Source organism: Elephas maximus, chromosome 22, assembly GCF_024166365.1.
Source record: "Elephas maximus indicus isolate mEleMax1 chromosome 22, mEleMax1 primary haplotype, whole genome shotgun sequence".
Taxonomy (NCBI): domain Eukaryota; kingdom Metazoa; phylum Chordata; class Mammalia; order Proboscidea; family Elephantidae; genus Elephas; species Elephas maximus.
Genome location: NC_064840.1, coordinates 58,130,269 through 58,158,134, shown reverse-complemented (window position 1 = coordinate 58,158,134; position 27,866 = coordinate 58,130,269). Strand labels below are relative to the sequence as shown.

The window sequence follows — 27,866 nt, the reverse complement described above, 5'->3', positions numbered from 1 at the left end:
AGAATAAAACACTGCCCATTCCTGCGCCATCCTCACAATCATTGCTATGTTTGGGCCCATTGTTGCAGCCACTATGTCAGTCCATCTCATTGAGGGTCTTCCTCTTTTTCACTGACCTACTTCACCAAGCATGATGTCCTTCTCCAGAAACTGGTCCCTCCTGATAATATGTCCAAAGTACGTAAGATGAAGTCTCACTATCCTCCTTTCTAAGGAACATTCTGGATCTACTTCCTCCAAGACAGATTTGTTTGTTCTTTTGGCAGCCCATGGTGTGTTCAATATTCTTCACCAACACCATAATTGAAACGCACCAATTCTTCTCTGGCGTTCCTTATTCGTTGTTCAGCTTTGCATATACATGAGGTGATCAAAAATATCACGGTTTGGGTCAGGCGTACCTTAGTGCTCAAGGTGACATCTTTGCTTTTTAATACCTTAAAGAGGTCTTTTGAGGAAGATTTGCCCAAAGTAATATATTTTTTGATTCCTTGACTGCTGCTTCCATGGGCATTGATTTTAGATCCAAGTAAAATGAAACCCTTAGCAATTTCAATATTTTTTCTGTTTATCAAGATGTTGCTCATTGGTCCAGTTGTGATGTGTGGTGGCCCTGCCCTTTAAAAAACCAAAAAACCAAAACCTGTTGGCATCAAGTGGATTCCAACTCATAGGGACCCTACCCTATAGTCACTGCTCAATAGCACACAGCCTCAAAGCAGGAATAAAAAGGAATGTTTTTCTGCTGCAGCTGAAAATATCTTTTGAAACAGTCCGCTCATATCCTCCAGAGCAGGATTGCTAGCAGATGTAGGCAGTGACGTGGACATGTCTTATCTGGAGGGAAAAGAGCGTTTAACATGATAAATATCTTGGGACATGATAAAACCCAGAGGCCCCTTCCTGAGCCATCACCCTTTCTTTTTAAAAATCTAGTACTGCATCTGACCTCATCAGAGAGATTTATGTTCGGTTGAAAACTAAGTTATTTTGAGCTGAACAAAATGAGAACTCTTAAAGTTGTACAGTGAGGAAACCTTTGGCATATCAACGATGCCTCCCTAAGTTTCTCATGGACAGTGATTTTTCAGTAGTGACAGAATTAAAGAGAAACCTTTCATGGCATCATATGGGAAAAAACAGACTCTACATAGGGCCCAGCACATACAAACCAAAAAACCAAACCCATTGCTGTCCAGTCTATTCCAATTCATAGCAACCCTATAGGACAGGGTAGAACTGCCCCTTAGGGTTTCCAGGCAGCACCTGGTGGATTCGAACTGCTGGCCTTTTAGTTAGCAGCTTAGCTCTTAACTACTATGTCACCAGGGTTTCCGGTAGTGCCGTGCATATTCTTAGTGCCTCACATATTCTAAATACAATATAGGTACTTGTATAATAAATAAATGAAATATTTTGAGCGCATACATTTCATTTATTTATTATACAAGTACCTATATTGTTTTTGGAATATGCAAGGCACTAAGGGCTTTACCTGGGTGGCACAAATGGCTTGAGCTTGGCTATTAACTAAAAGGTTGGTGGTTCTAATCCACCCAGCAGCACCATGGAAGAAGGTCCTGGGAATCTACATGCATAAGATTATAGCCACCGAAAACGCTACGGAGCACAGTTCTACTATGAAACACACGGGGTTGCCATAAGTCAGAATTGACTTTATTACAACAGGTTTTTTTTTTCTTTTTTTTAAGAGCTTTATAGAAGGTGCTTTACACCACCACCCATCTCTCAGGTTGTCATATTGTGGTGGCCTACTTGTTGCTGTGATGGTGGAAGCAACGCCCCTGGTATTTCAAATACCAGCAGGGTCACCCATGGTGGACCAGTTTTAGCAGAGCTTCTACACTAAGACAGACTAGGAAGAAAGGCCTGGTGAACTACTTCAAAATTTAGCCAATGAAAACACTATGATCACAATGGAATATTGTTAACATAGTACTGGAAGATGACCCCCTACGTAGCGTTAACCTTACTGTAGTGGGCCCAAGATGGAGTTACTTACGCTAGCCCCACATTAGCAAACCAAAACCTAGCCAGTTTCTACTCCTGTAAATGCTTGACCTTCTCAGTGTTACCGGAATAAGGTTCTTGCCTCTTACTGGTCAAGAACGAGCAGGTAAGGCACGTAGAGTTTTCCGCATGAGCAAAGCTTTATTGAAGAGGTTTGCAAGCGGTGATATGGAGGGCCTAGAGCAACGCTACCCTCTTAAAGACGGGCCTGAGTTTTTAAAAGTTCTTGGGCGGGAAAAGATTCATGTTTATTCACAGACACAGGCGGGGACATGTTAACGAAGGTGCGCACACAGCAGCTTTCCAAGACGGCTCCTGTCTCAGAGCCCTCTGGGATTTGTGGGGTGTCGTGCCTGCTCAGTCTCTCGCTCCCTGGGTTCAATTCCCCGGCTGGGGCTGTAGCCCCTCTCTGCCCCTGGTGGAAGGTCACACAGCAGTCACAGGTGGATGTTCTGCGCATGTCCCTGGGCCTGGTTTTCCCAGCTGCTTCTGAAAGGCAATTTTAAAGAAGTTTGCAAGCTATTTTTTGATACCCTCTCCCATTGTTCTGGGGAATGGCTTTGTTTCTGTGCCCTGGCCCATTTCTTGTTACTTTGTTTCCACATTTGGGGGCCCCTCCATTCTCTGCCTTACTAAGTCTCTAGGTTCCACATTCAACCCATTACCTCCCTGATAGTATAGTCTATTTCTCTTTTACTTGCTTCTCCTTTAACCACCCCAGTCCCTTCGCTATTTCTCAAACGGGCACCCTCCGATCTCAGGGCCTTTGCTCCCTGTCTTACCAGGAGCCAAAATCTGAAACTAAAACCTAAGCTAGCCAATTAGGACTTGCCTGCTGAGTTTAATCTAGTTCAAAATTGCCCCTTTATCCCAAATAAAGAAAGAAAATGCCTGCCAGCCAATTCAAAATTTGCCTAGTGTGTCTTCCTTGTTCCTGTGTGTCTGTGACAAAATAACCCTTTTGCTTTGTCCTGCTCTTCAGAGCGCTTGTCAGACTTGCAGACCCAATTTTCATGAACTGAAAAATAAAGCTTGTGAGTTTGTACGCAAATTTAATATTGTGGAAGCTTTCATTTGTAACAGTTGGAAGGCACTCAAAATGCACAATAACTGCAACAATGAACTCAAATATACCAGTGATCGTGAAGATGGTGACATTTGGTTGTGTTATACATAAGGTCACCGTGAGTTGGAGCTGACTGGAGGGCAACTAACAACAATAACAAGCGCTCTACAACTATTTGCTCAAGTAGTTGTTGGTTGTTTGGGTGGACACCTGTTCCTAAGAGTTAAGATCAACCTGCTGGCTCTGTTTAGGTGACAGGCATGTCCTCTGTGCCAGGCACTGCTTTCACCATGAGTTCATCTGTTCTTCTCCACAACCCTGCTGGCATCTCCTCCTGTGACTCTGTGTCCTCCTGCTGCTATTAAGCCGAACTAAATGAGGTTGCTGATCTTTGATCGTTGTTAATGTTTCAACAAAACGACAGTTCTAAATGTGCATTTTTTTTTAAAGGCAATCTCATGCAATTCAACCTAATATTGCCTCCATTTTAAAGAGAAAACTGAGGCTTAGAGCAATTAAGTAACTTGCACTAAAGTTTTAGAGGTAGTCGGTAGCAGTATCTGGATTCAAAATCTAGTTTGCCTCCTTCTGAGCCTCTTAGCACGCTACTTTTAACCAAATATTAAGAGCATGGGCCCAGGAAGGAGCCCTGGTGGCTCAGTGGTTAAGAGCTACAGTGAGCTATGGCTGCTCACCAAAAAGGTCTGCAGTCCGAATCCACCAGCCACTCCTTGGAAACTCTATGGAGCACTTCTACTCTGTCCTATACGATCGGAATCCACTCGTAGGCAACTGGTTTGGGCCCAGGAACCAGCTGCTTGGGTTTGAATCTCAAATCATTTATTTACTAGCCCTATGACTTTGGGATAAAAACTTTTCCTCTCTGTGCATCAGTTTCCTGCTCTGTAAAATGGTGACAATAGTAACACAGCTATTATCTAATTTATAGGGTTGCGGTGAGGATTAAAAGAGGAAATCTAAGAGTTTAGGACTGTGCCTGGCACTTAGTAAGCACTCTATAAACTATTATCAGGGTCCTTTAATCTCTTTTCTCTCTTGAGTAAAATACACCAACATACAAAAAACTTCTTTGTCTACTAAGATTAGGACTGAGAAACTCACTAGTAGAGGACCTCATGATAATGCCAAGCAGGTAGGAGATGAGCCTCAGAGTTGAGACTCCCCACATCACTGAGACTGGAACTTTAGTTTAGCACTACACTACTGGATTGGATTTTTCTTTCTGGGGGGACGGGGCAGTCACCCGGGCAGGGGTCGCGGGGGGGACCCAAGCTCCGCGCGGCCGCCGGTGGGCACTGGGAGTGACCCGGGCTTGCTCTGCGGCGGCCCCTTTAAGAGCCGGTCGCAGGCCCACGTGCCGCGGTGACGTCAGAGCAGGAAGTGTTTGAGGAAGTCGCTCTCTGCTGGCTGGGTTAGGATTCCCGCATTTTAATGTCTTCGGGGTGGTGTCAGAGCCCCCGGTTGTGCTGCCCCAGCCCCCATCTCCCCGGCCCGGGGAGCCTTTCCCCTGCCAGGCGTCCCTGCCGACAGGTGAGTCCCGCGGGCCGGAGGGAGCGGAAGCCTTGCGGTGCCCACCTGCGGACCCCGCGTCTTCCTTGCCCCGGTCGGGCTCTCCATCTCCTCACTAGAGGCTGCCGTAGAAACTTTCGTCGAGTTTAAAAATCAGGTGTTTGCCGACATGGAAGTGTTTCCCTTTAGCGGGTTGGAGTTGGGAGGCCCGGGAGAACAGCCTTGGCCAGAGGGGTTCCAGGTGGTTGCTTAGAGGTGGGTGGCATTGAGAGAGAACCGTGATTCTCTGGGACCTTGTAGAGGCGCACGTGACCGTGGTGGCGCGCAGAGCTAGATCCCCTCCCTGCTGCTTTCGGGAGAATGCGGGCACGGAAGGGGATCCCCTCTAGAGGTCATGGGGTGTGGGGCATCACCTCAGTTGAGTGACTTTCCTCTCTACTTCCTTCCACAACAACTGGAGGGCGGGTGAGAAAGACAGAAGTTTACTACCTAAAACTACAAACAAACAAAAAAAACCTGGTTTATTTACAAGATAAAAACCAGTTCAGTTTTTTTTTTTTTTTTTTCCTGTCGTATTGAAGGGCAAAACTTATGCCCTGCCTTCTCCATCTCCCTGAGCAGGAACTTGCCCCGTTTTTTCTTAACTTTTTTTGTCCTTCACCCCGAATTACTTACAGAGTTAGCGCAACATCAATATGAGCTGGTCACCTTCCCTGGCAACTCAGACATGTGGGCCCTGGGAAATGAAGGAACGACTTGGGACAGGGGCATTTGGAAACGTCATCCGATGGCACAATCAGGTAGGGCTCTGTGCAGCCTGGAAGAGGCAGGGGTGGGCAGAGGGCTGGAAGAGCGGGTGTCGGGTTCACCTTTACTGTCTCAGGGCACTTGCAGATTTCTGCCCCACGTTGTTCGGGGTAGGTGAGTGGGTTACACTTTTTGCCCTGAGCTTCTTGGGAGAGAGTGAGAAGGGGGATAGGAAGGAGGCATCAGGACTGCTAAGCTGACTCTAGGTTCAAACCTGTTGCCATTGAGTCAGTTCTGACTCATAGCGACCCCGTGGGACAGAACAGAACTGTCCCATGGGTTTTCCAAGGAGCAGCTGGTGGATTCCAACTGCCAACCTTTTGGCTAGCGGCCAAGCTCTTAACCAGTGCACCATCAGGGCACCAACTCTAGGTTAGTAGTTTCCAAATTTTATTGGCCTTAATAAATAATAAAAAAGTTTAAGCTCTCAGCCTCAATTATATGTATTTTAAGTTATTTATACCAGAAAACGAAACCTATTGTTGTTGAGTCAATTCCAACATATGGTGACCTTATAGGACAGAGTAGAACTACCCCATAGGGTTTCCAAGGAGCAGCTGGTGGATTCGAACTGCTGACGTTTTGGTTAGCAGCCGTAGCTCTTGACCACTGCACCACCAGGGCTCCATTTCTGGACTTAAGGGATGGGAAATTGCTCATCTCTTCCCAGGAACCTGGCTGCAGCGAGCAGAGTGGGGCGTTGAGGCTGCTGGCCAGCCATGTCAGGCGTTTACTTCAGACGGCCACCCTTCTTTATCACTTAGTTGATAGACATTCCAGGCCCTGCCTGAATCCCATCAGCTCTGAATGGGCAGAGCAACCCCTGGAGGGATGTCAGAGCTGGAGCTGGAGGGCAGAGTACAGTTTTGCAGGTGGTAATATTCTCTCTCCCAATGTGGGAACTAGGGTTCCAACAAACCCTATGGCTGAGGATGCCTGAGAAATACAACTGGCTCAAATTTGTCCTGGTCAGAGTATAGCCAGGGGCCTAGCAGTAAAAAACAGAAGAACCTGATCACTCTACCAAAGCAGAAAAAAAAGACCCATGGCCGTAGAGTCAATGCCAACTCATAGTGACTCTACAGGACAGAGTAGAACTGCCCAGTAGGGTTTCCAAGGAGCTGCAGGTAGCTTTGAACTGCAGATCTTTGGTTAGCAGGTAAGCTCTTAACCACTGCTCCACCAGGGCTTTGATCATTCTGCAGCCCCACAGAATTCTCGAATTCTGTCATCTCTAGCTCAGAATGACTTCTGTATGCTCTCTAGACTTGGAAAGTCAGGATATTGCAAGGTAGAATTTGTTTCCAGCTTTATCAATATGGGCCTAAGAACGTGTTCCCGTATGTATGGATTAAACCAAAAAAAACCAAACCCGTTGGCCATCGAGTTGATTCCGACTCATAGCAACCCTAAAAGACAGAGTAGCACTGCCCCATAGGGCTTCCAAGGAGCAGCTGATGGGTTCGAACTGCCGACCTTTTGGTTACTAGCTGAGCTCTCAACCACTGTGCCACCAGACCCCTGTGTATGGATTAAAAACCAAAAAAAAAAAACAAAAACAAAACACATTGCCGCTGAGTCCCTTCTGACTCATAGCAACCCTAAAGGACAGAGTAGAACCGCCCCATAGAGTTTCCAAGGAGCACCTGGTGGATTTGAACTGCTGACCTTTTGGTTAGCAGTTGTAGCGCTTAACCACTTTGGCACAGTTTTCTAGAATTACTCCCATCCCCTGCTCAAAAACCTTAATTTGTTTTTTATTTTTACAAAGCCGAACTCTTCATCCTGTCGTTTGAGGCTCCTCCACAGTCAGGTCCCACCCTGTCTTTCTAGCCTCTCCTCCCTCTTGGCTCCTGACAGGTTGGTTGGCTGAGTCCTTTCTCTGGGACAAGCATCCTTCTCAACGCCTTGACATAAATTCTGCCCGTCCGTCCCTCCGGCACCAGCTCTAGGCCACCTCCTCCGTAAACCCATCACAGGCTGCTTCATTCCATGGGAATTCGTTTTTCTGTTGAATTCCTTCAGCTTCACTCAGTTGGCATACCTCATATGCTGCCATTTTGTCTGTGTGTAGCAGTGTGTCTTGTCAGGTTCCTAAGTTCCTGGTCAGCCAGGGCTGTGTCTGGCTTTGGACTGCTTTCAGTTGACCCATAACACCTTTTATCCCATTATACATGTTATAGGTGCTCAGAAGCATCCCCTTAGCCTACAACTATTTATTGAGTGCTATGAATAGCATCGGGGCTCTAAACAGATCTTTTTGGAAAAGGAAGAGATATTGTTCAACTAATTATAAATGTAAACTCACAGCTGTGGTAAGTGTGGCAAGGGAAAGGGACACAGTGCATTGAGACCTTATTCTGGGAAGTGAGGCCAGCGAAGGGTTCCCTAAGGAGGTGACAATTGACCTGAGACCTGAGGGATTGGTAGAAGTTAGCCAGATAGAGAAGATAAGAAGTGAGTTCCAGGCCAAGGGAGCAGCCAGTTCGGTTTGTGGGGGGAGCTGGAAATGGAGTAGTCCTGGCAAGTAAGCAGAGCTAAAAGGACAATGTGACTGGAAGGGAGAGTGCGAGAGGAGGGTACGGGTTCAAGGGGAGGCTGGAGTGGCAGAAGGTAAGAGACCCTGCAGGGCCGTGAAGGTGGCTGATGAGGTTTTGTTTTGATCCTAAGAGCAATGGAAGATGTTGACTGCAGGAACAGATCAGAAGGGGCCCAGGCAGTCGTGTGCCAGGAAGTCAACTCTGAAAAAACACCCTGATTCATAGTGTTTACCTGTCTCCGTGGGGTAACTACTGCCAGCATGGCTGATTGCAAGCCATCAGCAGTTTAACAGTCAGCTCTCACCAAATTCCTGAATATTTACTTATTTTTATTGTGCTTTCTTTGTGCTTTAGGTGAAAGTTTATAGAGTAAATTAGATTCCCATTCAGTAGTTTGTACGTAAAGTGTTTCCTGGCCTTGGTTTCATTCCCTACAATGTATCAGCACTCTCGGCATTTCTGCCCTGGGTTCCCCATTTCTGCCCTGGGTTCCTCATTTCCTTTCGTTCTGCTTTTCTACCCCTTTCTGCCTTCTCGTGTTTGCTTTTGGGCAAATATTGCCCTTTTGATCTCATATAATCGGTCATTCTAAGGAGCACATTCCTCTCAGGTGTTATTGTATATTTTATGGGCCTGTCTATTGTTTGGCTGGAAGTAGTCTCTGGGAAGGCTTCAGTTCCAGGTCTGAAGGGTGTCTTAGAGCCATAGTCTTGGGGATTCCTCCAGTCTCTTGTTAAATTAGTAAGTCTGATCTTTTTCGTGAATTTGATTTTTTTTCTACATTTTTCTCCTGCTTTGTCTAGAACCCTCTGTTAAAGATCCCAGTCAGAGTGGTTGGTAGTGGTAGCTGGGCACCATCTAGTTTTTCTGGTGTTGGGGTCCTGTAGGCTGTGGTGCATGTATTCTCTTAGTCCTTTGGACTGATTGTTTCCTTGAATCTTTGATTTTCTTTACTCTCCTTTGCTCCAAACTGGAAGAGACCAATAGTTGTGCCTTAGTTGGCTGCTTTCAAGCTTTTAAGATCCCAGATGCTACTCACCAAAGTAGGATGCAGAACATTGTCTTTATGAGCTATGCTGTGCCAGTTGACATAGATGTCCCCTGAGGCCTTTGCCTTCGAGCCTAGGAACTTCATTCCCTGAGGGGTTTGGTTATGTCTAAGCTTTTTCCCTGACTATGCCCTTTGTGTGCTCTATTGTCTATGTTAATATATGAGGAACACTTACAGTTGTGTGTAGACATGTCCACCACCAAACCTGTACCTGCCGGTGGGTGTGCTCCCATACAGCCTCCCACACCTCTTGGCATATCTATCTGTGTATCCATTCGTCAATTGTTTGTTAATACTATTGAAGTCCTTGAATATTCAGCTGTCAGCTCTCAGGAGCTGGTGCTAGCTGTCTCCGGGACACCACTGGCTCTGCCCCAGCAATGTGGGGAGACCAGTTATGAGGCTTTTGGAGATGATGAGGTTTGAACTGGGCTGATGGTGATGAAGATGGAGAGAAGTGGACAGATTTAAGAGATATTTTGGGGGTAAAAGTAACAGGACTTAGTGATGGAATGGAGTCCCAGGGTGCTACAAAGATTAATACACTCAGCAGCTAACCCAAAGTTTGGAGGTTCACATCCACCCAGAGGTGTCTTGGAAGAAAGGCCAGGTGATCTACTTCCAAAAAAAATCAGCCATTGAAAACCCTATCAAGCACAGTTCTACTCTGACATGGGATTGTCATTCGAGCCGGAATTGACTCTATGGCAGCTGGTTTGGTAGTGATGGAATAGAAAAGGGGGAGAGGATGAAGGAATAGTCAGGTGTTCACAAACGCTTAGTGAATGCTTGCTGCTGAGTCCGGCTCACTCCAGAAAGCCCTCTGCCATCTTCCTGGGTTATTCTTCAGTTTGGGTGCTTATGGGAGGATCTTTAATCAGTGTCTAAGATCAGAAGATGAACAGTATACTCTTGGTTGGCTATCCCCTTGTTCAAAACTTTTTGAAGAAACCCAGCTGGGATACAGTGGTTACTTGACTGGTTAAATTATTACGATTATACTTAACATAGCAGTAGTGTGATTTTTCCTGATACTCCATGTGCTTTATCTTGGCAACAGAAGGGATATTATTTTTAGTTTATTCCAAGAGGAATTATGTGAAAGAGCCTGAGTCTTGGTATCCTCAGAGAAGTGGTCCATCATAATCAGATTGCACATTTATTGACAACCTACTGTGTGCCAGCCTTGGGGCTAGGTTTGTTAAATGCTTTATCTCCCGTTCTTACAGTGACTCTAAAAGGAGGGAATTGTGTCATTATCCCCATTTTATAGATGAGGAAACTGGAGAGCAGAGAGGTTAAGTAACTTGCCCAAAGAGGCTAAGCTAGAAATGATGGAGGTGGAAGCTGAACCTACATATATTTGAATCCTAATCTCATACTTTTCAGTTGTGCACTGTGGTTTCTCTATGGTGAGGAACCAAGATTGGGGACATTTCCAGAACATTCTTAGTACTCCTTAGGCACTCCTTTGTTCTCTGCAATCAATCTAAACTTTTTTGAAGCACTGAAGGAAAAAACCTTCTTTTGGAGAATAAAATACATACACCTTCTTGATTAACCAGAGAACTTCAAACGGAAAGTCTCCTAGTGGGGAAGAGCAGCATAACAAATGACCCCAGCTCTGTTTTCCTGAGTTTCTTTGATTTTCCTATCAAGCATGGGCCTTGCCATGCCTTGGTGCGGTGTTGTTCCCTTAAATCTCCAGCCCAAGCGCCAGCACAAACCATCTATACTGATGGTGTACTACGGAGGCAGATATTTTCAATAAGACCTTTATTAAATACAAAGGAAGAAGAAAAGGAGATAACCTGAGTGACCTTAGCCTACAGCACCTTTTGGGAGTAAAGGAGGAAAATACCACCTGACTTGTAATCACACAGACCTGAGTTCAGATCCTGGCTCTGCCCCTTGTTAACTTCATGGCCTTGGACCACAGCTTCCCACATGGATTATGGGGCTGCTAAGATACTGCTCCCTTCAGCATGGTGGGCAGGACTTGGGACAGTTGCCCTCTGGAAAAATCTGGAAATCTCCCAGGGTGCCTTGCCTTTTCTGTAATATTCTCTGTATACTTTGATGTGAAAGAGACTGGGAAGCACTTTCTTGGGTCATACAGGATACTTGTGAGGATGAAAGGAGGGGATGTATGCAGTAGGTGTTACAAGGATATAAAAGGTAGGGTAAAGGCGTTGTTATTAATTGGAGTTCCTGGGTGGTGCAAACGGTTAATCTGCTGGACTGCTAACCAGAAGGCTGGTAGTTTGGATGTATTCAAGTAAGATTAATGCTTAGAGATGTATTAAGTCTATATATAAGAATGCATCGTGTGGAAATAACGATTACCATTTATTGAGAATCATGTCCCAGGGTGTTGCCAGGTGCTTTATCCATATTAACTCTTTTGGGTGCTCAGAGGTGAGGGAAGGCTTCTTGGAGGAAATGGAACTTAAACAGAATCTTGTGGTAGGCCTTAGACTAAGAGGAGAAGACAGTTAAGATGGGTAGAGCTACATCTAATACAGGACCAGAGAAAGGGAATTATAATAGCTGTGACTTACTCAAGGTCTGCTACGTATCAGATGTACGTTCTCATTTTGACTGACAACACTGGAAGGGCAGAACCATCTCCGTGTTATGGATATAGACCTGGAAGCGTAGGGGATGGGCCCAATGTCACACATTTACCAGGCGAAGGAGGAAGGAGTTAGATCCTGACCTGCTTCGCTCCGGGCCCCTGTGCTCTGCTGTGGGTGCGGTTGAGGCCTCTTGCCTATTGTAGTGTCTGTGCTGTAGGGAGAAGGATTAAGGAAGTCATAGCCCTCTCAGCATAGACCAGCAGCACTGAGGAAAGGGTGTGTGCAGTCACTTGCTGAGTCAGTTTGAAGCTGCAGCCGGTCCCTGGACCTTTTGACCCTCTGGCCTGAGCCCTGTGTCTCTGGACCCAGCTTTGGCCCTCTTTTCTGAAACATTCATCCTGGATGGCAGAGTCTGAGAAGGAATGAGGTTATTGCTAATTGCCTTTCTTTATACTACAGTTTCTGTTGGGTGGTTGCCATGATAACAAGAGATGAGTCTTTCTGGGCTAGGGGTCTGAACGGAGCTCTTAGCTTCATGTGAGTTTACCCTGAGTCATTAAAAGAAGGCTCACTTTGGGTAGCTGGGCTAACACCTCTCATTCCCCATGCTCATTCTCCCAGCTTGCTTCTGCTATAGCACCTCTTTTTTTTTTTTTTTTTAAATAATTTTTATTGTGCTTTAAGTGAAAGTTTACAAATCAAGTCAGTCTGTCACATATAAGCTTATATACTCCCACTTACTCTCCCCCTAATGAGTCAGCCCGCATAGCACCTCTTAGTAGCTGTCAGAAGTCTGAGGACACACTGCCTCCACTTGTTTTTATACTTTCTAATGCACTGACATTTATGTGCACATTGGATATTTTTATGTACAAAAGGCAAAGAATTGCAAAGAATCTAAGAACCTTCATAATGAACTACTTTCTTTTTTTTTGGATGGAAGTAGAACTTTTTTTTTCCCAATTTTTTAATATTTTTATTGTGCTTTAAGTGAAAGTTTACAAATGAAGTCAGTCTCTCATACAAAAATTTATATACGCCTTGCTGTGGTGTATATATGGGACAGCACACTCCTTATCTCTAACTTAGGGGCTACTGCAAATGGTATTGATTTGGCGATTTCCTCTTTGATGTTCTTTTTGTTGGTGTAGAGGAATCCAACTGATTTTTGTCTGTTTAAATGAGTTGGAATTCACTTGACGGCACTGGGTTTGGTTTTGTTTTTTTTTTTTTGGATCTTGTATCCTGAAACACTGTTGAACTCTTCTATTACAGTAGTTTTCTTGAGGATTCTTTAGGGTTTTCTGTGTATAAGATCATGTCATCTGCAAATAGAGATAGTTTTACTCCTTCCTTGCCAATTTGGATGCCCTTTATTTCTTTATCTAGCCTAATTGTGCTGGCTGTGACCTCCAGCACAACGTTGAATAAGAGTGGTGATAAAGGGCATCCTCGTCTGGTCCCCATTCTCAACGGGAATGCTTTCAGACTCTCTCCAGTTAGGATGATGTTGGTTGTTGGCTTTGTATAAATCCCCTTTATTATGTTAAGGAATTTTCCTTCTATTCCTATTTTGCTGAGAGTTTTTATCGTGAATGGGCGTTGAACTTTGTCAAATGCCTTTTCTGCATCCATTCAGATCATGTGGTTCTTGTCTTTTGTTTTATTTGTATGATGCATTACATTGATTGTTTTTCTAATGTTGAAACATCCCTGCATACCTGGTATGAATCCCACTTGGTCATGGTGAATTATTTTTTTGATATGTTGTTGAATTCTATTGGCTAGACTTTTGTTGAGGATTTTTGCACTTAAGTTCATGAGGCTTATATGTCTGTAATTTTCTTTTTTTGTGGTGTCTTGCTTTTGATATCAGGGATATGGTGGCTTCATAGAATGAGTTTGGGACTATTCCATCCTTTTCTATGCTCTGAAATACCTTTACTAGTAGTGGTGTTAACTCTCCTCTGAAAGTTTGGTAGAACTCTCCAGTGAAGCCGTCAAGGCCAGGGCTTTTTTGTTGTTGTTGTTGGGAGCTTTTTAATTACCTTTTCAGTCTCTTCTTTTGTTACCGGTTTATTTAGTTGTCCTGCCTCTGCTTGTGTTAGTTTAGGTAGGTAGTGTGTTTCTAGGGATTCATCTGTTTTTTCTAGGTTTTCAAATTTGTTAGAGTACAATTTTTCGTAGTAATCTGATATGATTTTTTTAATTTCAGTTGTGTCTGTTGTGGTATCACCCGTCTCATTTCTCATTTGGGTTACTTGCTTTCTCACCTGTTTTTCTTTTGTCAGTTTGGCCAGTGGTTTATTGATTTTGTTAATTTTTTCAAAGAACCAGCTTTTAGTCTTGTTAACTCTTTCAGTTGTTTTTCTGTTCTCTATTTCATTTAATTCTGCTCTAAAATTTTATTATTTGCTTTCTTGTGGAGCCTGAGGATTTCTTTTGCTGCTCCCTGTTTGTTCAAATTATAGGGATAATTCTTTGATTTTGGCCCTTTCTACTTTTTGTATGTGTGCATTTATTGATATAAATTGACCTCTGAGCACTGCTTTACCTGTGTCCCAAAGGTTCTGATAGGAAGTGTTTTCATTCTCATTGAATTCTATGAATTTCTGTACTCTCTTCCTAATTTCTTCTATAACCCAGTTGTTTTTGAGCAGAGTATTGTACAGTTTCCAAGTGTTTGTTTCTTTTCCCTCTTTTGCTGTTATTGATTACTACTTTTATGGCCTTATGGTCAGAGAATATGCTTTGTAGTGTTTTGATGTTTTGGATTCTGTTAAGGCTTGCTTTATGACCTAATATGTGGTCTATTCTAGAGAATGTTCAATGTGCGCTGGAAAAGAAAGTATACTTGGCTGCTGTTGGGTGGAGTGTTCTGTACATGTCTATGAGGTCAACTTGTTTGTTTGTGGCATTTAGATCTTATGTGTCTTTACTGAGCTTCTTTCCGGATATTCTGTCCTTCACCGAAAGTGGTGTGTTGAAGTCTCCTACTATAATTGTGGAGCTGTCTGTCTTACTTTTCAATGCTTTTAGAGTTTGTTTTATATATCTTGCGGCCCTGTCGTTGGGTGCATAAGTATTTAAAATAGTTACATCCTCCTCGTATATCGTCCCTTTAATCATTATATAGTGTCCTTCCTTATCCTTTATGGTGGATTTAACTTTAAAGAGTCTATTGTGTTAGAAATTAATATTGTCACTCATACTTTGTTTTGATTGTTGTTTGCCTGATACATTTTTTCCATCCTTTGAGTTTTAGTTTGTGTCTTTAAGTCTAAAGGGTGTCTCTTGTAGGCAGCATATAGATGGACCGTGTGTTTTTATCCCCTCTGCCACTCTGTCTCTTTATTGGTGCATTTAGTCCATTTACATTCAGCATAATTATGGATAGGTATGAATTTAGTGCTGTCATTTTGATGTCTTTTTTGTGTACTGTTGACAGCTTCTTTTTCCCACTTAATTTTTTGTGCTGTGTAGTTTATCTTTATGTATTATCTTTTCCTTTTATTCGTTGTTATTGATTTTGTTTTTGCTAAGTCTTTATTTTTGCTTGTATTTTATTTTGATGAGTAGGATTGTTAGTCTCCTTTGTGGTTACCTTAATATTTACCCCTGTTTTTCTAAGTTTAAACCTAACTTTTATTTCTGTGTATCACCTTGACTTCTTCTCCATGTGAAAGATCTACGACTACATTTTTTAGTCCTTCTATATTGCCAGAAGCCCTGGTGACGTAGTGGTTAAGTGCCACGGCTGCTAACCAAAGGGTTGGCCGTTCGAATCGGCCAGGCGCTCCTTGAAGACTCTATGGGTCAGTTCTGCTCTGTCCTATGGGGTTGATATGAGTCGGAAAAGACTCGACGGCACTGGTTATATTGTTTTAATGTTGTCATCTTTTACGTAATGATGTCGCTGTTTCCCTGTTTTGAGCATTTTTTTAATCTTGATTTATTTTTGTTATTTTCCTAGCAGAGTTGACACCTGGTTGCTCTGTCCTGTGTTCTAGTCTTGCCTTGATACCTGATGTTATTGATTTTCTAACCAGAGAACTCCCTTTAGTATTTCTTGTAGTTTTGGTTTGGTTTTTACAAATTTCCTAAACTTCTTTTTATCTGGAAATGTCCTAATTTCTCCTTCATATTTGAGAAACAGTTTTGCTGGATATATGACTCCTGGTTGGCAATTTTGTTCCTTCTGTGCTTTATATAAGTCATCCCATTACCTTCTTGGCTGCATGGTTTCTGCAGAGTAGTCTGAGCTTATTCTTATTGACTCTTCTTTGTAGGTGACTTTTCATCTGTCCCTAGCTGCTCTTAAAATTCTCTGTTTATCTTTGGTTTTGGCAAGTTTGATTATAATATGTCTTGGTGACTTTCTTTTGAGATCTACCTTTTCTGGAGTTCACTGAGCATTTTGGATAGGTGTCTTCTCATCTTTCACGATATCAGGGAAGTTTTCTGCCAAGAAATCTTCAACAATTCTCTCTGCGTTTTCTGTTATCCCTCCCTGTTCTGGTACTGTAACCATTTGTAGGTTATTTGTCTTGAATCGAGTCTCACGTGATTCTTAGGGCTTCTTCATTTTTTTAAAATTCTTTTATCTGATTTTTCTTTGAATATATTGGTGCCGAGTTTTTTTTTTTTTCAATCTCACTAATTCCACCTTCCATTTCCTTAATTCTGCTGCTCTGACTTCCTATTGAGTTGTCTTATTCTATGATTTTCTTGTTAGTCTTCTGAGTTTCTGATTCCTGTCTCTCTATGGATTCTTGCAGCCTATTAAATTTTTCGTTATGTTCTTGAATAACCTTTTTAATTTCTTCACTTGCTTTGTGTGTTCCTCAGCTTGTTCTGTGTTTTGCCTGATCTTGTTCCAGATGTTTTGAAGAGTTCTGTATATTAATCTTTTGTATTCTACATCTGGTAATTCCAGGAGTACACCTTCATCCGAAAGATGCCTTGATTCTTTGTTTTGAGAGCTTGTTGAAGCAATCATGGTCTGCTGCTTTATGTGATTTGAATTGACTGTTGTCTCCAAGCCATCTATGAGTTATTGTGTTAATTTATTTTATGTTTGCTTACTGTATACTAGCTTCTTGCTTTATTTTGTTCTCATATGCCCAGATAGGCTGCTTGAGTGAGCTAGCTTGATTATTTTTGCCTTTGAAGCTCTAATGTCCTGTCATCAGATGGCTAGAGCTGTTGCCAGGTATATGAGCCTAGGAGTCCATTCACTGTTCTTGTATGGATTCAGCTCAGGTGTCCAGGTAGTTGGTCATCAAGTACGTGGTACAGGCTCTGTCCTACAGCCTTAGAGGGGCAGGGGCGATTGGTGTAGGCACAGGTATCTGGTTGCAGCATTGGGTCACGCTCTGGACAAGGCAGGGGGCTGACAGCTGTCCCGAGTATCTGTGGGGAAATCACAACCCTTTTCCCTAGAGTGCACAGGTGGGTGGGTTCTGCAGGGATACCATGGGCATCCAGTGCTTTAGGTTGTAAGGAATGGGAGGGACCGCTTGTCCTTGGACCCCTGTCACGAGTGGCTAGATGACATGGGTAGAGCTACCAGTCCTTAGGCCCCTGATGTGGGTAAGTGAGGACCCTGTTTAATAGGCAAAGTGGTGTCAAAATAAAAAGCTCACCTCTTCACTGCACAGCTGAAACAGTTGCAGTCTGCCAACAAGGGCCTATTCTCCTGAAATAGGCCCACACAGGTCCATGCAAGGGTGAAAGGTATTCAAAGTCTGTGGACTGTTTGTGCCTGGACGGGAGCCATTTCTATCCTTAGTTCCCCAGCTTAGTGGAGCTGGCAGATTATCTTTTCCCGCAATTGTGAATTTATTCCTTCTCCAAGGCTGGGAGAATGGCTTAGGGTGTGCAGCAGGACCTATCTTAGGCCCAGGAAATCGACATCCAATGAAGCCAGCTTAGGGGCTGGAGTTGCGGTAAAATAAATGCAAGTAACTGAGCTTTTGCTGAGAGTGCCATTCTTCTCTGGTTCCAGAGGTGTGAGTAGGCTGTGCAGTTTGTTGTCTCTCCCTGAGAAAACTGTGTCTGGAAAGCTACTGCCGGTCCCTCTGTGGTCACTCCAGGGGATCCTTCCTGAGGGTTCCTGCTGAGTCAGGTCTGGCAACTCCTCTCTGCTTCTGAACCATCTCTCTCTTGCCCTGCCTCTCAGTCTGTTTTCTAACTTTGCCTTTGATGTTCAAGGCTCCTGGCTTGTCATATATATAATTATTTAACTTGTTTTCTCGGGTCTTTGTTGTAAGAGGGATCACCGGAAGCATCTGACTACTCTGCCATCTTGACCCCACCTCCGTGAATTACTTTCAATATAGATAATATTATTGGCTCATTTTTCTGTTTTATGAAAGCAAATGCATTTTAAATTTTGTCCCACATGAGGAGTCTCCGTAGAGCCCTGGTGGCATAGTGGCTAATAGCTACAGCTGCTAACCAAAAAGTAGGCAATTGGAATCCACCGGGCACCCCCTGGAAACCCTATGGGGCAGTTCTGCCCTGTCCTCTAGGGTCGCCGTGAGTTGGAATCCACTTGATGGCAATGGGTTGGGATTTGAGGAGCCCACTTACTACGTGTTAGGAACAGTTCAGGCCACGTCTGGGTTTCCACAGAACTGAAGTGACACTCTAGGGGCTTCAGGCCAAATCAGTTGAAGCAAAGCCATCCATTGATGTTTGAATTTCATTGCTGGTAAAGCTCAAATTCCCCAGGGTTTCAAAAGCAGTATTCATGATCTGCCTCGGTAGTGTTTAATTGAGTTTTGCTTTCTAGAGCAGGTATGTTTTTAGCAGCAGAAAGCCATTCTGTTTGGGTTCCTTTGTCAAGAGAAACAGGACTTATGGAAGAATGGGAATGTTTTACCATACTTCCTAGAGTCAGATCAGGGCTGCTGTCTAAGCAGAACTTGAAGTGAATTTGCAACTATGTATCAGACATTCCCAGGAAGTCAGGACGTCCCTGCAATTGTAGGACTGAGCTGAGCTATCCACAAGTTTAAGTTTTGATCTCTATGCCCAGTTAGTTATTCTAAGACTTGTTTAGTATTCATATGGCTAAGGTCTCTCTTTTCAGTTTGAGACCAGAAAGAACTTTTCAATACAAAAATTTGTTCCTGAATTCCGGGTTGGGCCAGGTGACAGCTGTGTGTCAGTCCATTGTTTGTGTTGCACAAAGACTACGATTATGGAGAGTATGGCCAGACAGAGGTATTTCCTAATGAGGTATTTCCCAAGTCACTTAATACATTTATCGTTTGGATCTGATTATCCATCATGTTTTATGAAGGAAGCATACTATTTGTGGTAGGCAGAATAGTGAGCACCCGTAGCTGTTTGGATCCTAATCTTTGGAATGTGTGATGTGTTTGATTCTGTGACAAAGGGGAATTAAGATAGTATATGAAATTAAGGTTACCTATAAAAAAAAAAAAATTTTTTTTTTTTATAAGCTCACCTTAGATAAAAAAAAAAATAGCTAATCCTTATTATCTGAGTGGGACCAGTGTCCTTAAAAGTATCCTTAAAAATGGAAGAGGGAAGCAGGAGAGTCAGTGTCAGAGCGATGCAGTGGGAGAAAGACTAGATGGGCCATTGCCGACTTTAAGGATGGAGGAAGGGGCCAGGAGCCAAGGAATGTGGGTGGCCCTTAGAAGCTAGAAAGGGCAAGGAAATGGAGTCTTCAGGCCCCAAAAGAAATGCAGCCCCTGGTGGCACCTCGTTGGTTTTAGCCCCATGAGACTCATTTTGGACTTTTGGCCTCCAGAACTGTGATTAATAAATTCATGTTGTTTTAAGCCACCAAGCTTGTGGTGATTTGTTACAGTAGGAATAGAAAATGAATAAACTTTTCTGTGTATTGAACTTAAAATAGGTGTAGATTTTTCAGTATCTTGGTTTAAAATCTGAGAGTCATCCTGAGGTAACAAAGCACGAGTTACAGTGTCTCCTCCTAAACTGTTACTTACCGTAGAAACTTTGTATGATGAATAAATGGACCCTTTCAAATGTTACAGCTTGGTCTTGGCTCTCAGTCTTTGTAGAATTCTGCATTCCACAAGTCTGCGTTTCTCTGGGGCCCCACCTGACTAAAAGCAAGTGTCTGTGAGAGCATGGGTCTAAGCGGCTGTTGATGGAGTTACCATCCAACTAGGCAAATATGTATGTGTCTGAACGCTGCTGAAAAGTGAAATTGGAAACCAGATTCACATTAGTTTGAGAGCAGATGATACAGAGGAATCAGGAAGCTTGTGGGCTAGAGAGTATAAAGTTTTGTAAGACACAACACAAGCCTGCACGTTGCTTGAAAAAATGTCATTCTTTTGACATGTTCCATCATTCTTGATAATTGTAAGGTGGACTTCAACCCAAGTTCACTTGTATGACTGTATGAACGGATTCAGTAGCATCAGGGCTTATCATATTTGTAGGTCAATTCTCCTTCAGAAAGAACCTCAGAGTCCATGCCAAACATCAGGGTTCTTATAGACAAAGGAAGTGAATGATACTTGTGGTAGAACCTTGGTTATCAATCCATACTACAGGAGGCTGGACCAAAGAGGATGTTAGAGTCACAAATGTAGGCATGTGGCAGCAACATGGATGAAGCTTGAAAACATTATGGTACATGAAAGAAGCCAGTCACAAAGGATCATGTATGTTTCCATTTCTATGGAATGTCCAGAATAGGCAAATCCATGGAGATAGAAACTAGACCGTGGTTGCCTAGGGCTGGAGGATATGGGTATGAAGTGTTTTTTTTGGTGTGATGTAAATGTTTTAAAATTGATTGTGGCAGCCCTGAGAGTATGACCCCCAGACACCCTTTTAGCTCAGTACTGAAGTCGTTCCTGTTATGGGTCTGTTCAGATTTTCAACATTGTTTTGTGTTAGTTTGGGTAGGTAGTGTTTCTAGAAATCTTTTTCCTCTAGGTTTCCAAATTCGTTGGAGTATAGTTTTTCATTAATACTTTGTCATGATCTGTTTTATTTCAGTTGGGTGTGTTGTAATGTTCCCCATTTCATTTCTTATCTGGGTTATTTGCATCTTCTCCTGTATTTCTTCTGTCAGTTTGGTCAGTGGTTTGTCGATTTTGTTGATCCTTTTAAAGAACCAACTTTTGGTTTCGTTGATTCTTTCTATTGTTTTTCTGTTCTCTATTTCATTTATTTCTGCTCGATCTGTATTATTTCCTTTCTTCCAGTGGCTGTGGCCTTCTTTTGCTGTTCTCTTTCTGTTTGTTCGGGTTGTGTAGCTAATGTTTTGATTTTGTCACTTCTTTTTTATTGTGTGCATCTGTTGCTATAAATTGACCTGTGAGCGCTGCCTTTGCTGTGTCCCAAAGGTTTTGGTATGATGTGTTTTCATTCTCATTTGATTCCAGAAATTTTTTGATTTCATCTCTGATTTCTTCTGTTACCCAGTGGTTTTTAAGCAGGATGTTATTCAGTTTCCATGTACTTGATTTTTTTTCCTTGCTCTTCCTGTTGTTAATTTCTACTTTGATGACGTTGTGGTCAGAGAAAATACTTCATATTATTTCAGTGTTTTGGATTTTGTTGAAGGTTTTGGCATGTCTTTTAAGGCCCCTTCAGTGCCATTTGAATGTCAGCACTTAGTAGATTTGTGATTCTTTTCAGCACAAAGTTTCATAAAATGAGAAAATGGTTTGTCAGGGCCTCTTGGACGTCCTTCGGAGGGGCAACAGTAGACTTTTGGGACAGTTTTGAAGTCTTACTGTGAGATTGACTACACCACCCTGCAGGCCATGGCTCGTCCCCAGGTGCATGTTGAGTATGGGGCTGTCTGGCAGGATCTTGCTGCAGCTGTGCAGGATATGCAGGCTGTGGGAATGCACAGCCTAGGTCAGTTTGCTCACCCACGGCAGGATCCGCTCCCAGTCCAGTGTCACCAGAGCCACTCCCAGGGTGGCTGCTGCCTCTCAGCCATTCTGGAGGAGGAGGCTGCAGTGTAGAGGTGACTCCCCTCGTTGGCTGCTGGGCATCTGGAATACCTGAGACCAACACTGCAGCCTCAGAGCCTACTCCCCCTTACTTTTTTTTTTTTTTTTTAATTTTTGTTGTACTCTAAGTGAAAGTTTGCAAATCAAGTCAGACTCTCATACAAAAATTTATAAACGCCTTGCTATATACACCTAATTGCTCTCCCCCTAATGAGACTGCATGCTCCTTCCCTCCACTCTCTATTTTCGTGTCCATTCGGCCAACTTCTGACCCCCCTGCCCTCTCATCTCCCCTTCAGACAGGAGATGCCAACATAGTCTCATGTGTCTACTTGTTCCAAGAAGCTCATTCTTCACCAGTATCATTGTCTATCCCATAGTCCAGTCTGATCCCTGTCTGAAGAGTTGGCTTTGGGAATGGTTCCTGTCTTGGGCTAACAGAAGGTCTGGGGACCATGATCTCCAGGGTCCTTCTAGTCTCAGACCATTAAGTCTGGTCTTTTTACAAGAATTTGGGGTCTGCATCTCACTGCTCTCCTGCTCCCTCGGGGTTCTCTGTTGTGTTCCTTGTCAGGACAATGATTGGTCGTAGCCGGGCACCATCTTGTTCTTCTGGTCCCAGGCTAATGTAGTCTCTGCTTTAGGTGGCCTTTTCTGGCTCCTGGGCTCATAATTACCTTGTATCTTTGGTGTTCATCATTCTCCTTTGCTCCAGGTGGGTTGAGACCCAGTGAAGTATCTTAGGTGGCTACTTGCTAGCATTTAAGACCCTAGGTGTCACTCTTCAAAGTGGGATGCAGAATGTTTTCTTAATAGGTTTTATTATGCCAATTGACTTAGATGTCCCCTGAAACCGTGGTCCCCAAACCCCCACCCCTGCTACGCTGGCCTTCAAAGCATTCAGTTTATTCAGGAAACTTCTTTGCTTTTGGTTTAGTCCAGTTGTGCTGACCTCTCCTGTATTGTGTGTTGTCTTTCCCTTCACCTAAAATAGTTCTTGTCTACTATCTAATTAGTGAAAATCCCTCCCCCGTCTCCCTCCCTCCCCCATCTTGTAACCATCAAAGAATAATCTCTGTTTAAACTGTTTCTCAAGTTCTCATAATAGTGGTCTTATACAGTATTTGTTGTTTTGCAGCTGACTAATTTCACTCAGCATGTCTTCCAGATTCCTCCATGTTATGAAATGTTTCACAGATTCATCGTTGTTCTTTATCGATGTGTAATATTCCATTGTGTGAATATACCATTATTTATTTATCCATTCATCCATTGATGGGCACCTTGGTTGCTTCCATCTTTTTGCTATTGTAAACAGTGCTGCAGTGAACCTGGGTGTGCATATATCTGTTCATGTAAAGGCTCTTATTTCTCTAGGATATATTCCAAGGAGCGGGATTGCAGGATCATATGGTAGTTCTATTTCTAGCTTTTTAAGGAAGCCCAAATCGATTTCCAAAGTGATTGTACCCCACTAGCAGTGTGTAAGTTTTCAGTCTCTCCACAACCTCTCCAACATTTATTAGTGTTTTTGGATTAATGCCAGCCTTGTTGGAGTGAGGTGGAATCTCATTGTAGTTTTGATTTGCATTTCTCTAATGGCTAATGATCGTGAGCATTTCAAAGCCTCCCCTATTAGTCTGTCGCACATGGCTCCTGGATCCTGACTGGAACACCAAGGAAAGGGGATGAGTTAATCCTCATGAACCAATCGCCCAGTTATTCACAAACACTTGCTGATTGTCTTTTCTTCAGCTCAAGAAACATTGAGGGCATTGTGTTAGATACTGCGTGGAGGTTAAGGTGCGTAAAGATAGACAGGCTATAGTTTAACAAAGAAGAGAGAAAATAACCCTGTTACCCTACGGAAAATAGCTCTTGTGGGTACGTACGAAAGTGAAGAAGTTAAATGCTGTGGGAACAAAGAGGACAGCAAGATCCCCTTGAGCTGGGAAGACCATGGTGCTAGTGCCTATGCACCCCTGGGTACAGAAGCACAGACTAGAAAAGCACAGGACCAGAACCAGTGGTTTCAGATCAGCTTGCAGCATCAGATGCCTGGTGTGGAGTCACAGGAGAGAGTAACTGGAAAGTCAGACTGAAGCCACACTTGGGAGTCGCTACATGACATGGGGTGTGCCCTTCAGTAGGTTTATTGAGCACCTGCTAAGGACTGGACGCTGATAGGTGCTCAGCTTCATGACAGCCCTGAAAGGTGGATGTTATTCCCATTTTACAGATGAAGAAACTGAGTCAAACCAAGTGTCTGCCCAAGGTCGTGTAGCACGTATGTGGCAGAGTTGGAATTTGTATCAGCCCGTGTTCCTTCTCTGTACTGTGCTTACATTTTGTCTGGAGAGACAAAACTCTTGCATGAAACAATGAGGACACTCAATGTGGCACTAATTATTAGAGTGAACCATGTGAAAGTACCATTTTTGTAGGTCAAAAATATCAGCAGTATCAAATATCAGCCATGTCATATGGTTAAGCCTAATTCAGCAGGAGTGGTTTGGAATAGAGAGGAACCCGTCTGTGCAGGAATGGTTAGAAGACGTTTCATGGAGGAAGTAGGAATTGAGCAAGACCTTGAGGGATTTGTAGATTCCAGATGGATAGAAATGAAGAGGGAGAAGGGCAGGTGCAGAGACGGGGGTGACCAGAGGAGACCAGCCTGAGCACGTGGCAGGTGCTGGGGATCCCTATCAGTGGGTAGATATGCAGCTTCAAGAGTGAGCAGAGGTGATTGCATTTGATGCTTCGGACCCTCGGGAGTCACTGTAGGTTCCGCTGCTGTAGACGGTTTCTGATTTGACCTGCGGCTGTGTCTGTATATTTGATCCTTCATTCTGCCGATCCTCACCACGCTCCCTCTGCAGGAAACAGGTGAGCAGATTGCTATCAAGCAGTGCCGACAGGAGCTCAGCCCCCGGACCCGAGAGCGGTGGTGCCTGGAAATCCAGATCATGAGAAGGTGAGGGCCCGAGTGCACAGAGCCAGGGATGGAGCCACCACACGGGTGGGGGCTGTGGGAGCAGAGCGGCCATGGGACGTTGAAACCTGGAGGGAGCTGCTGAGCTTCAGGTGTGTAGTACAGCTCCAAAGTCTGTTACATGTAGAAAAGAGAGTCCTAAATCTTAGTCCCTCACTCAGGATGCCAGCCAGACTGTCCAAATAGATAGGATACTCTCCTTCTTCTAAGGACTTCTAAAGAAGGAGGTACCTTAGTGACATTGAAGACTAACACCAGGCCTTGTCAAGGGCTTTTGGTCAACTTTATTTGTCATATTGAGTAATTCAAAGTAGCCATCAGGGTGAATTTTTCTTTGCCAGCAGAAACCCTTCTCTTCCCCTGTATTTCCAATTCTAGGGTGGTATGTGACTCCACTGCTGCCCACCTGTTGCTGACATTTATTCCTCCAGTGTGGGGACAGTCTGTCAGTCGCTGGTGGATGCCGTTCTCCCAGCTAGTGAGGCGTTTAGGTAAGCGCCATAGAGCCAGCTTGAAGGCATCACGCAGGTGCTCCCTCTGCTGCTAACCTCTTAAAAAGCGGGGGCGTCACCTCATTTGCATACACACCCGCTTCATCGTTGTCGTCATCGTCATCGTCATCGCAGTGATCCACACTCCAGTGGCATGAGATTGAAGGCTTTTTACTGTCTCTGCTTTTGGAAGCAGTTTTGAAATACAATGAGGATTTGACATGGGGCACTCTAAAGAAAATTGAGTTACACGTGATGTACACACAGTCACCACAATCCCATGCTACTCAAAGTAGAGCTGGGTCAGTGCTGACTGGCCTGGGCACTGAGGCCACCATTCTGAGACCTGTGTCTTCCTTTATTCTTGCGAGCCCTTGGTTATTCCAGGCCTTTGTTGTGAGGCGGGCTTGGCTAAGACGTGGAAAAGGGGTGTGGGTAGCTTGAGGCAAAGCTCAAGTTCTGTTCTCATTGGTTTCTGCTCCTTCCTAGGCTGAATCACCCCAATGTAGTGACTGCCCGGGATGTCCCTGAGGGAATGCAGAACTTGGCCCCCAATGACTTGCCCCTGCTGGCCATGGAGTACTGCCAAGGAGGAGATCTCCGGAAGGTGAGGCTTCTGGGCGGCTAGGCGCACATCCCATCTCTGAGCGGGGATGGGGAGACGGTGACACCTTTCACTATTCCCATCATCAGGAAGCTAAGAAACCACAGTGACCCTGGTGGGATTGCTTTTACTTTTGCAGTTCCCCTCTTCCATGCCCCGTGTGGGGTGATGTGTTCATGTGACTCAAGAGACTGAATCAGAAACTCTTATGAGAAAGCCGGGGAGGGGCTTTGTATACGTTCTGCACAGTGATTACTAAAAGGACAAGGAAAAAATTATGACCAAATCTTGTCCGTGGGGAAAGACTGGACAAGTTCCAAGACAAACCTGGGCTCCCTCGGCATGTTAGGGCCATTTCTGCCTTTCAGTGTTGGTGCCACCACTGTCCTTATTAGGCAGCATTTCCTTCCACAGATGTGGCAGCAGCACACACACCCCCAGAGCAGGGTAGCAGGAAGGGCGCTGGCCTAATCGTCAGGGCGCTGGGCTGGGCTTCCAGAGCCACCACTGACTCACCTTTGGGCTCTGCCTTCTCCTTTCTCACCACTGTAGCTTCTGATTTCTAGAATGTACACTTCAGGGTGTGTGATGCGGTCCTCTGTCACCTCAGGAGCAGCTCTGGGTGTCTGCCTCCCAGGTGTCCTCTAAAATAGGATCACAGAACCTGCTTTTACACCTTGCTTCATTTGAGTGTCAGTAACACTGCAAGGTTGGTAAGACAGATAAGGTTCCCACCGCAAGGATGGTATCATGGCCCAGAAAGGTTAGCTCAATTACCAGGCTTTACACAGTGGAGACCTGGTCGCGTAGCGGTCAAAGAGCTCGGCTACTGACCAAAAGGTCGGCAGTTCAAATCCACCAGCCGCTCCTTGGGAACCCTATGGGGCAGTTCTGTTCAGTCCTTAGGGTTGCTGTGAGGTGGAACTGGCTCTACGGCACCTAACAACAACATAGCTGGTAGGGCCAAGCTTGGGTCACGACCCCCATGAGCCCAACCGTGGGCTCCCTCTCCGTCTGTGAAACAGAATAATGCCATATAGCATTTTGAGAAATAAAAGCTGTAAACAAAAATGCGTTCTTTTTGTACTGAAAAAGAGGGTGAAAAGGAGGAGGGCATCCCTAGGTAGTGTAAACAGCCAGCGTGCTCGGCTGCTGACCGAAAGGTGAAAAGATTGGAGTCTACTCAGAAGTGCCTCAGAAGAAAGGCCTGGCGATCTCCTTGTGACAAAATTAGCCATTGACAACCCTGTGGAGCACAGTTCTGCTCTGACACACGTGGGGTCGCTGTCGGCTGGAGCCAACGCCAGCTGGCTTCCGGGAGGGAGCGGCAAGTGGGGACGCAGGACCGTCTGCCCAAGTTTTTCTATAAGCTTAAAGCTGCTCTAAGACACAGCCTATTAAAACAAAAAATAACACAAAAAGGAGGTGGCTCTGTTAGTGCAGTTCTCCCTCAACTGTTCACTGTAGTCTAGAGGAAGGTCTAGGATACTGGGAGGAGGATGTCCGTTTATTTCATCTTTACGTGGCACTTCCCCGGATCCTGTGTCACAGACATTTCTCTTCTGGGCTCTTCCACTTTCTTCCTAAAAGGAAACTTTCCACGAAGGTTGATTGGCTTGTGTGGCTTTCTCCCACCGTGGGAGGTGGGTGCGTACTGGGAGTGGGGCAGCGTCACAGCAGGATGTGAACGCAGCCCTTGGCATGGCCCACAAGCAGGGGACTGATAACCGATGAGAAAAGGAGAACTTGACAGCACTTCGATTCTCCTCGTGTTTTCCTAACCTTTGATGACCATTCAATTACTAACTGCAGTTATGGAAAGAGATAAAACCATGTTGTAGTCGAACACGAGGTTCTTAGGGAGTTGTGTGGGAGGTCGGTGGGATGTAGCCAGATTACGCGGGGCTCTGAAGCTGGACAGAGGACTTTCAACTTGATCTTCTAGCAGCAAAGAGCCAATAAGCCAGAGAAGAAGTTGAAAATTCTAACATGATTGATGTGGTTTTGATTGCAGGCTGATTTGGGGGGAGGCAGGAAGCCATTGTATCCTAAGGGGAGCACGTGCCTAGAGGAGAGCCAAGCGGGGAGGGTGCTGCTGCCCAGAGCTCTTAGGTCTGTTGTTCTCCAAATAAGGTTGCCTGTCTTTCTCTCTTTTGCAAAGTTTACAACCCATACCCATGGACACAAGGACA

At 44.4% G+C, this 27,866-nt stretch overlaps 1 protein-coding gene across 4 annotated transcripts in view; it reads left to right on the top strand.

The window, feature by feature from the left end:
- Positions 1 to 4,490: 4,490 nt before the first annotated feature.
- IKBKB (inhibitor of nuclear factor kappa B kinase subunit beta) overlaps positions 4,491 to 27,866 on the top strand; it is a 68,953-nt gene continuing 45,577 nt past the window's right edge. For all 4 annotated transcript variants that reach the window (XM_049866391.1, XM_049866389.1, XM_049866390.1 and 1 more), the window contains exons 1-4: positions 4,491 to 4,648; positions 5,305 to 5,427; positions 24,467 to 24,561; positions 25,560 to 25,677. In XM_049866391.1, the coding sequence (XP_049722348.1) occupies positions 5,323 to 5,427; positions 24,467 to 24,561; positions 25,560 to 25,677 (318 nt within the window). In that variant the 5' untranslated portion in view covers positions 4,491 to 4,648; positions 5,305 to 5,322. The remainder of the gene's footprint in view (positions 4,649 to 5,304; positions 5,428 to 24,466; positions 24,562 to 25,559; positions 25,678 to 27,866) is intronic.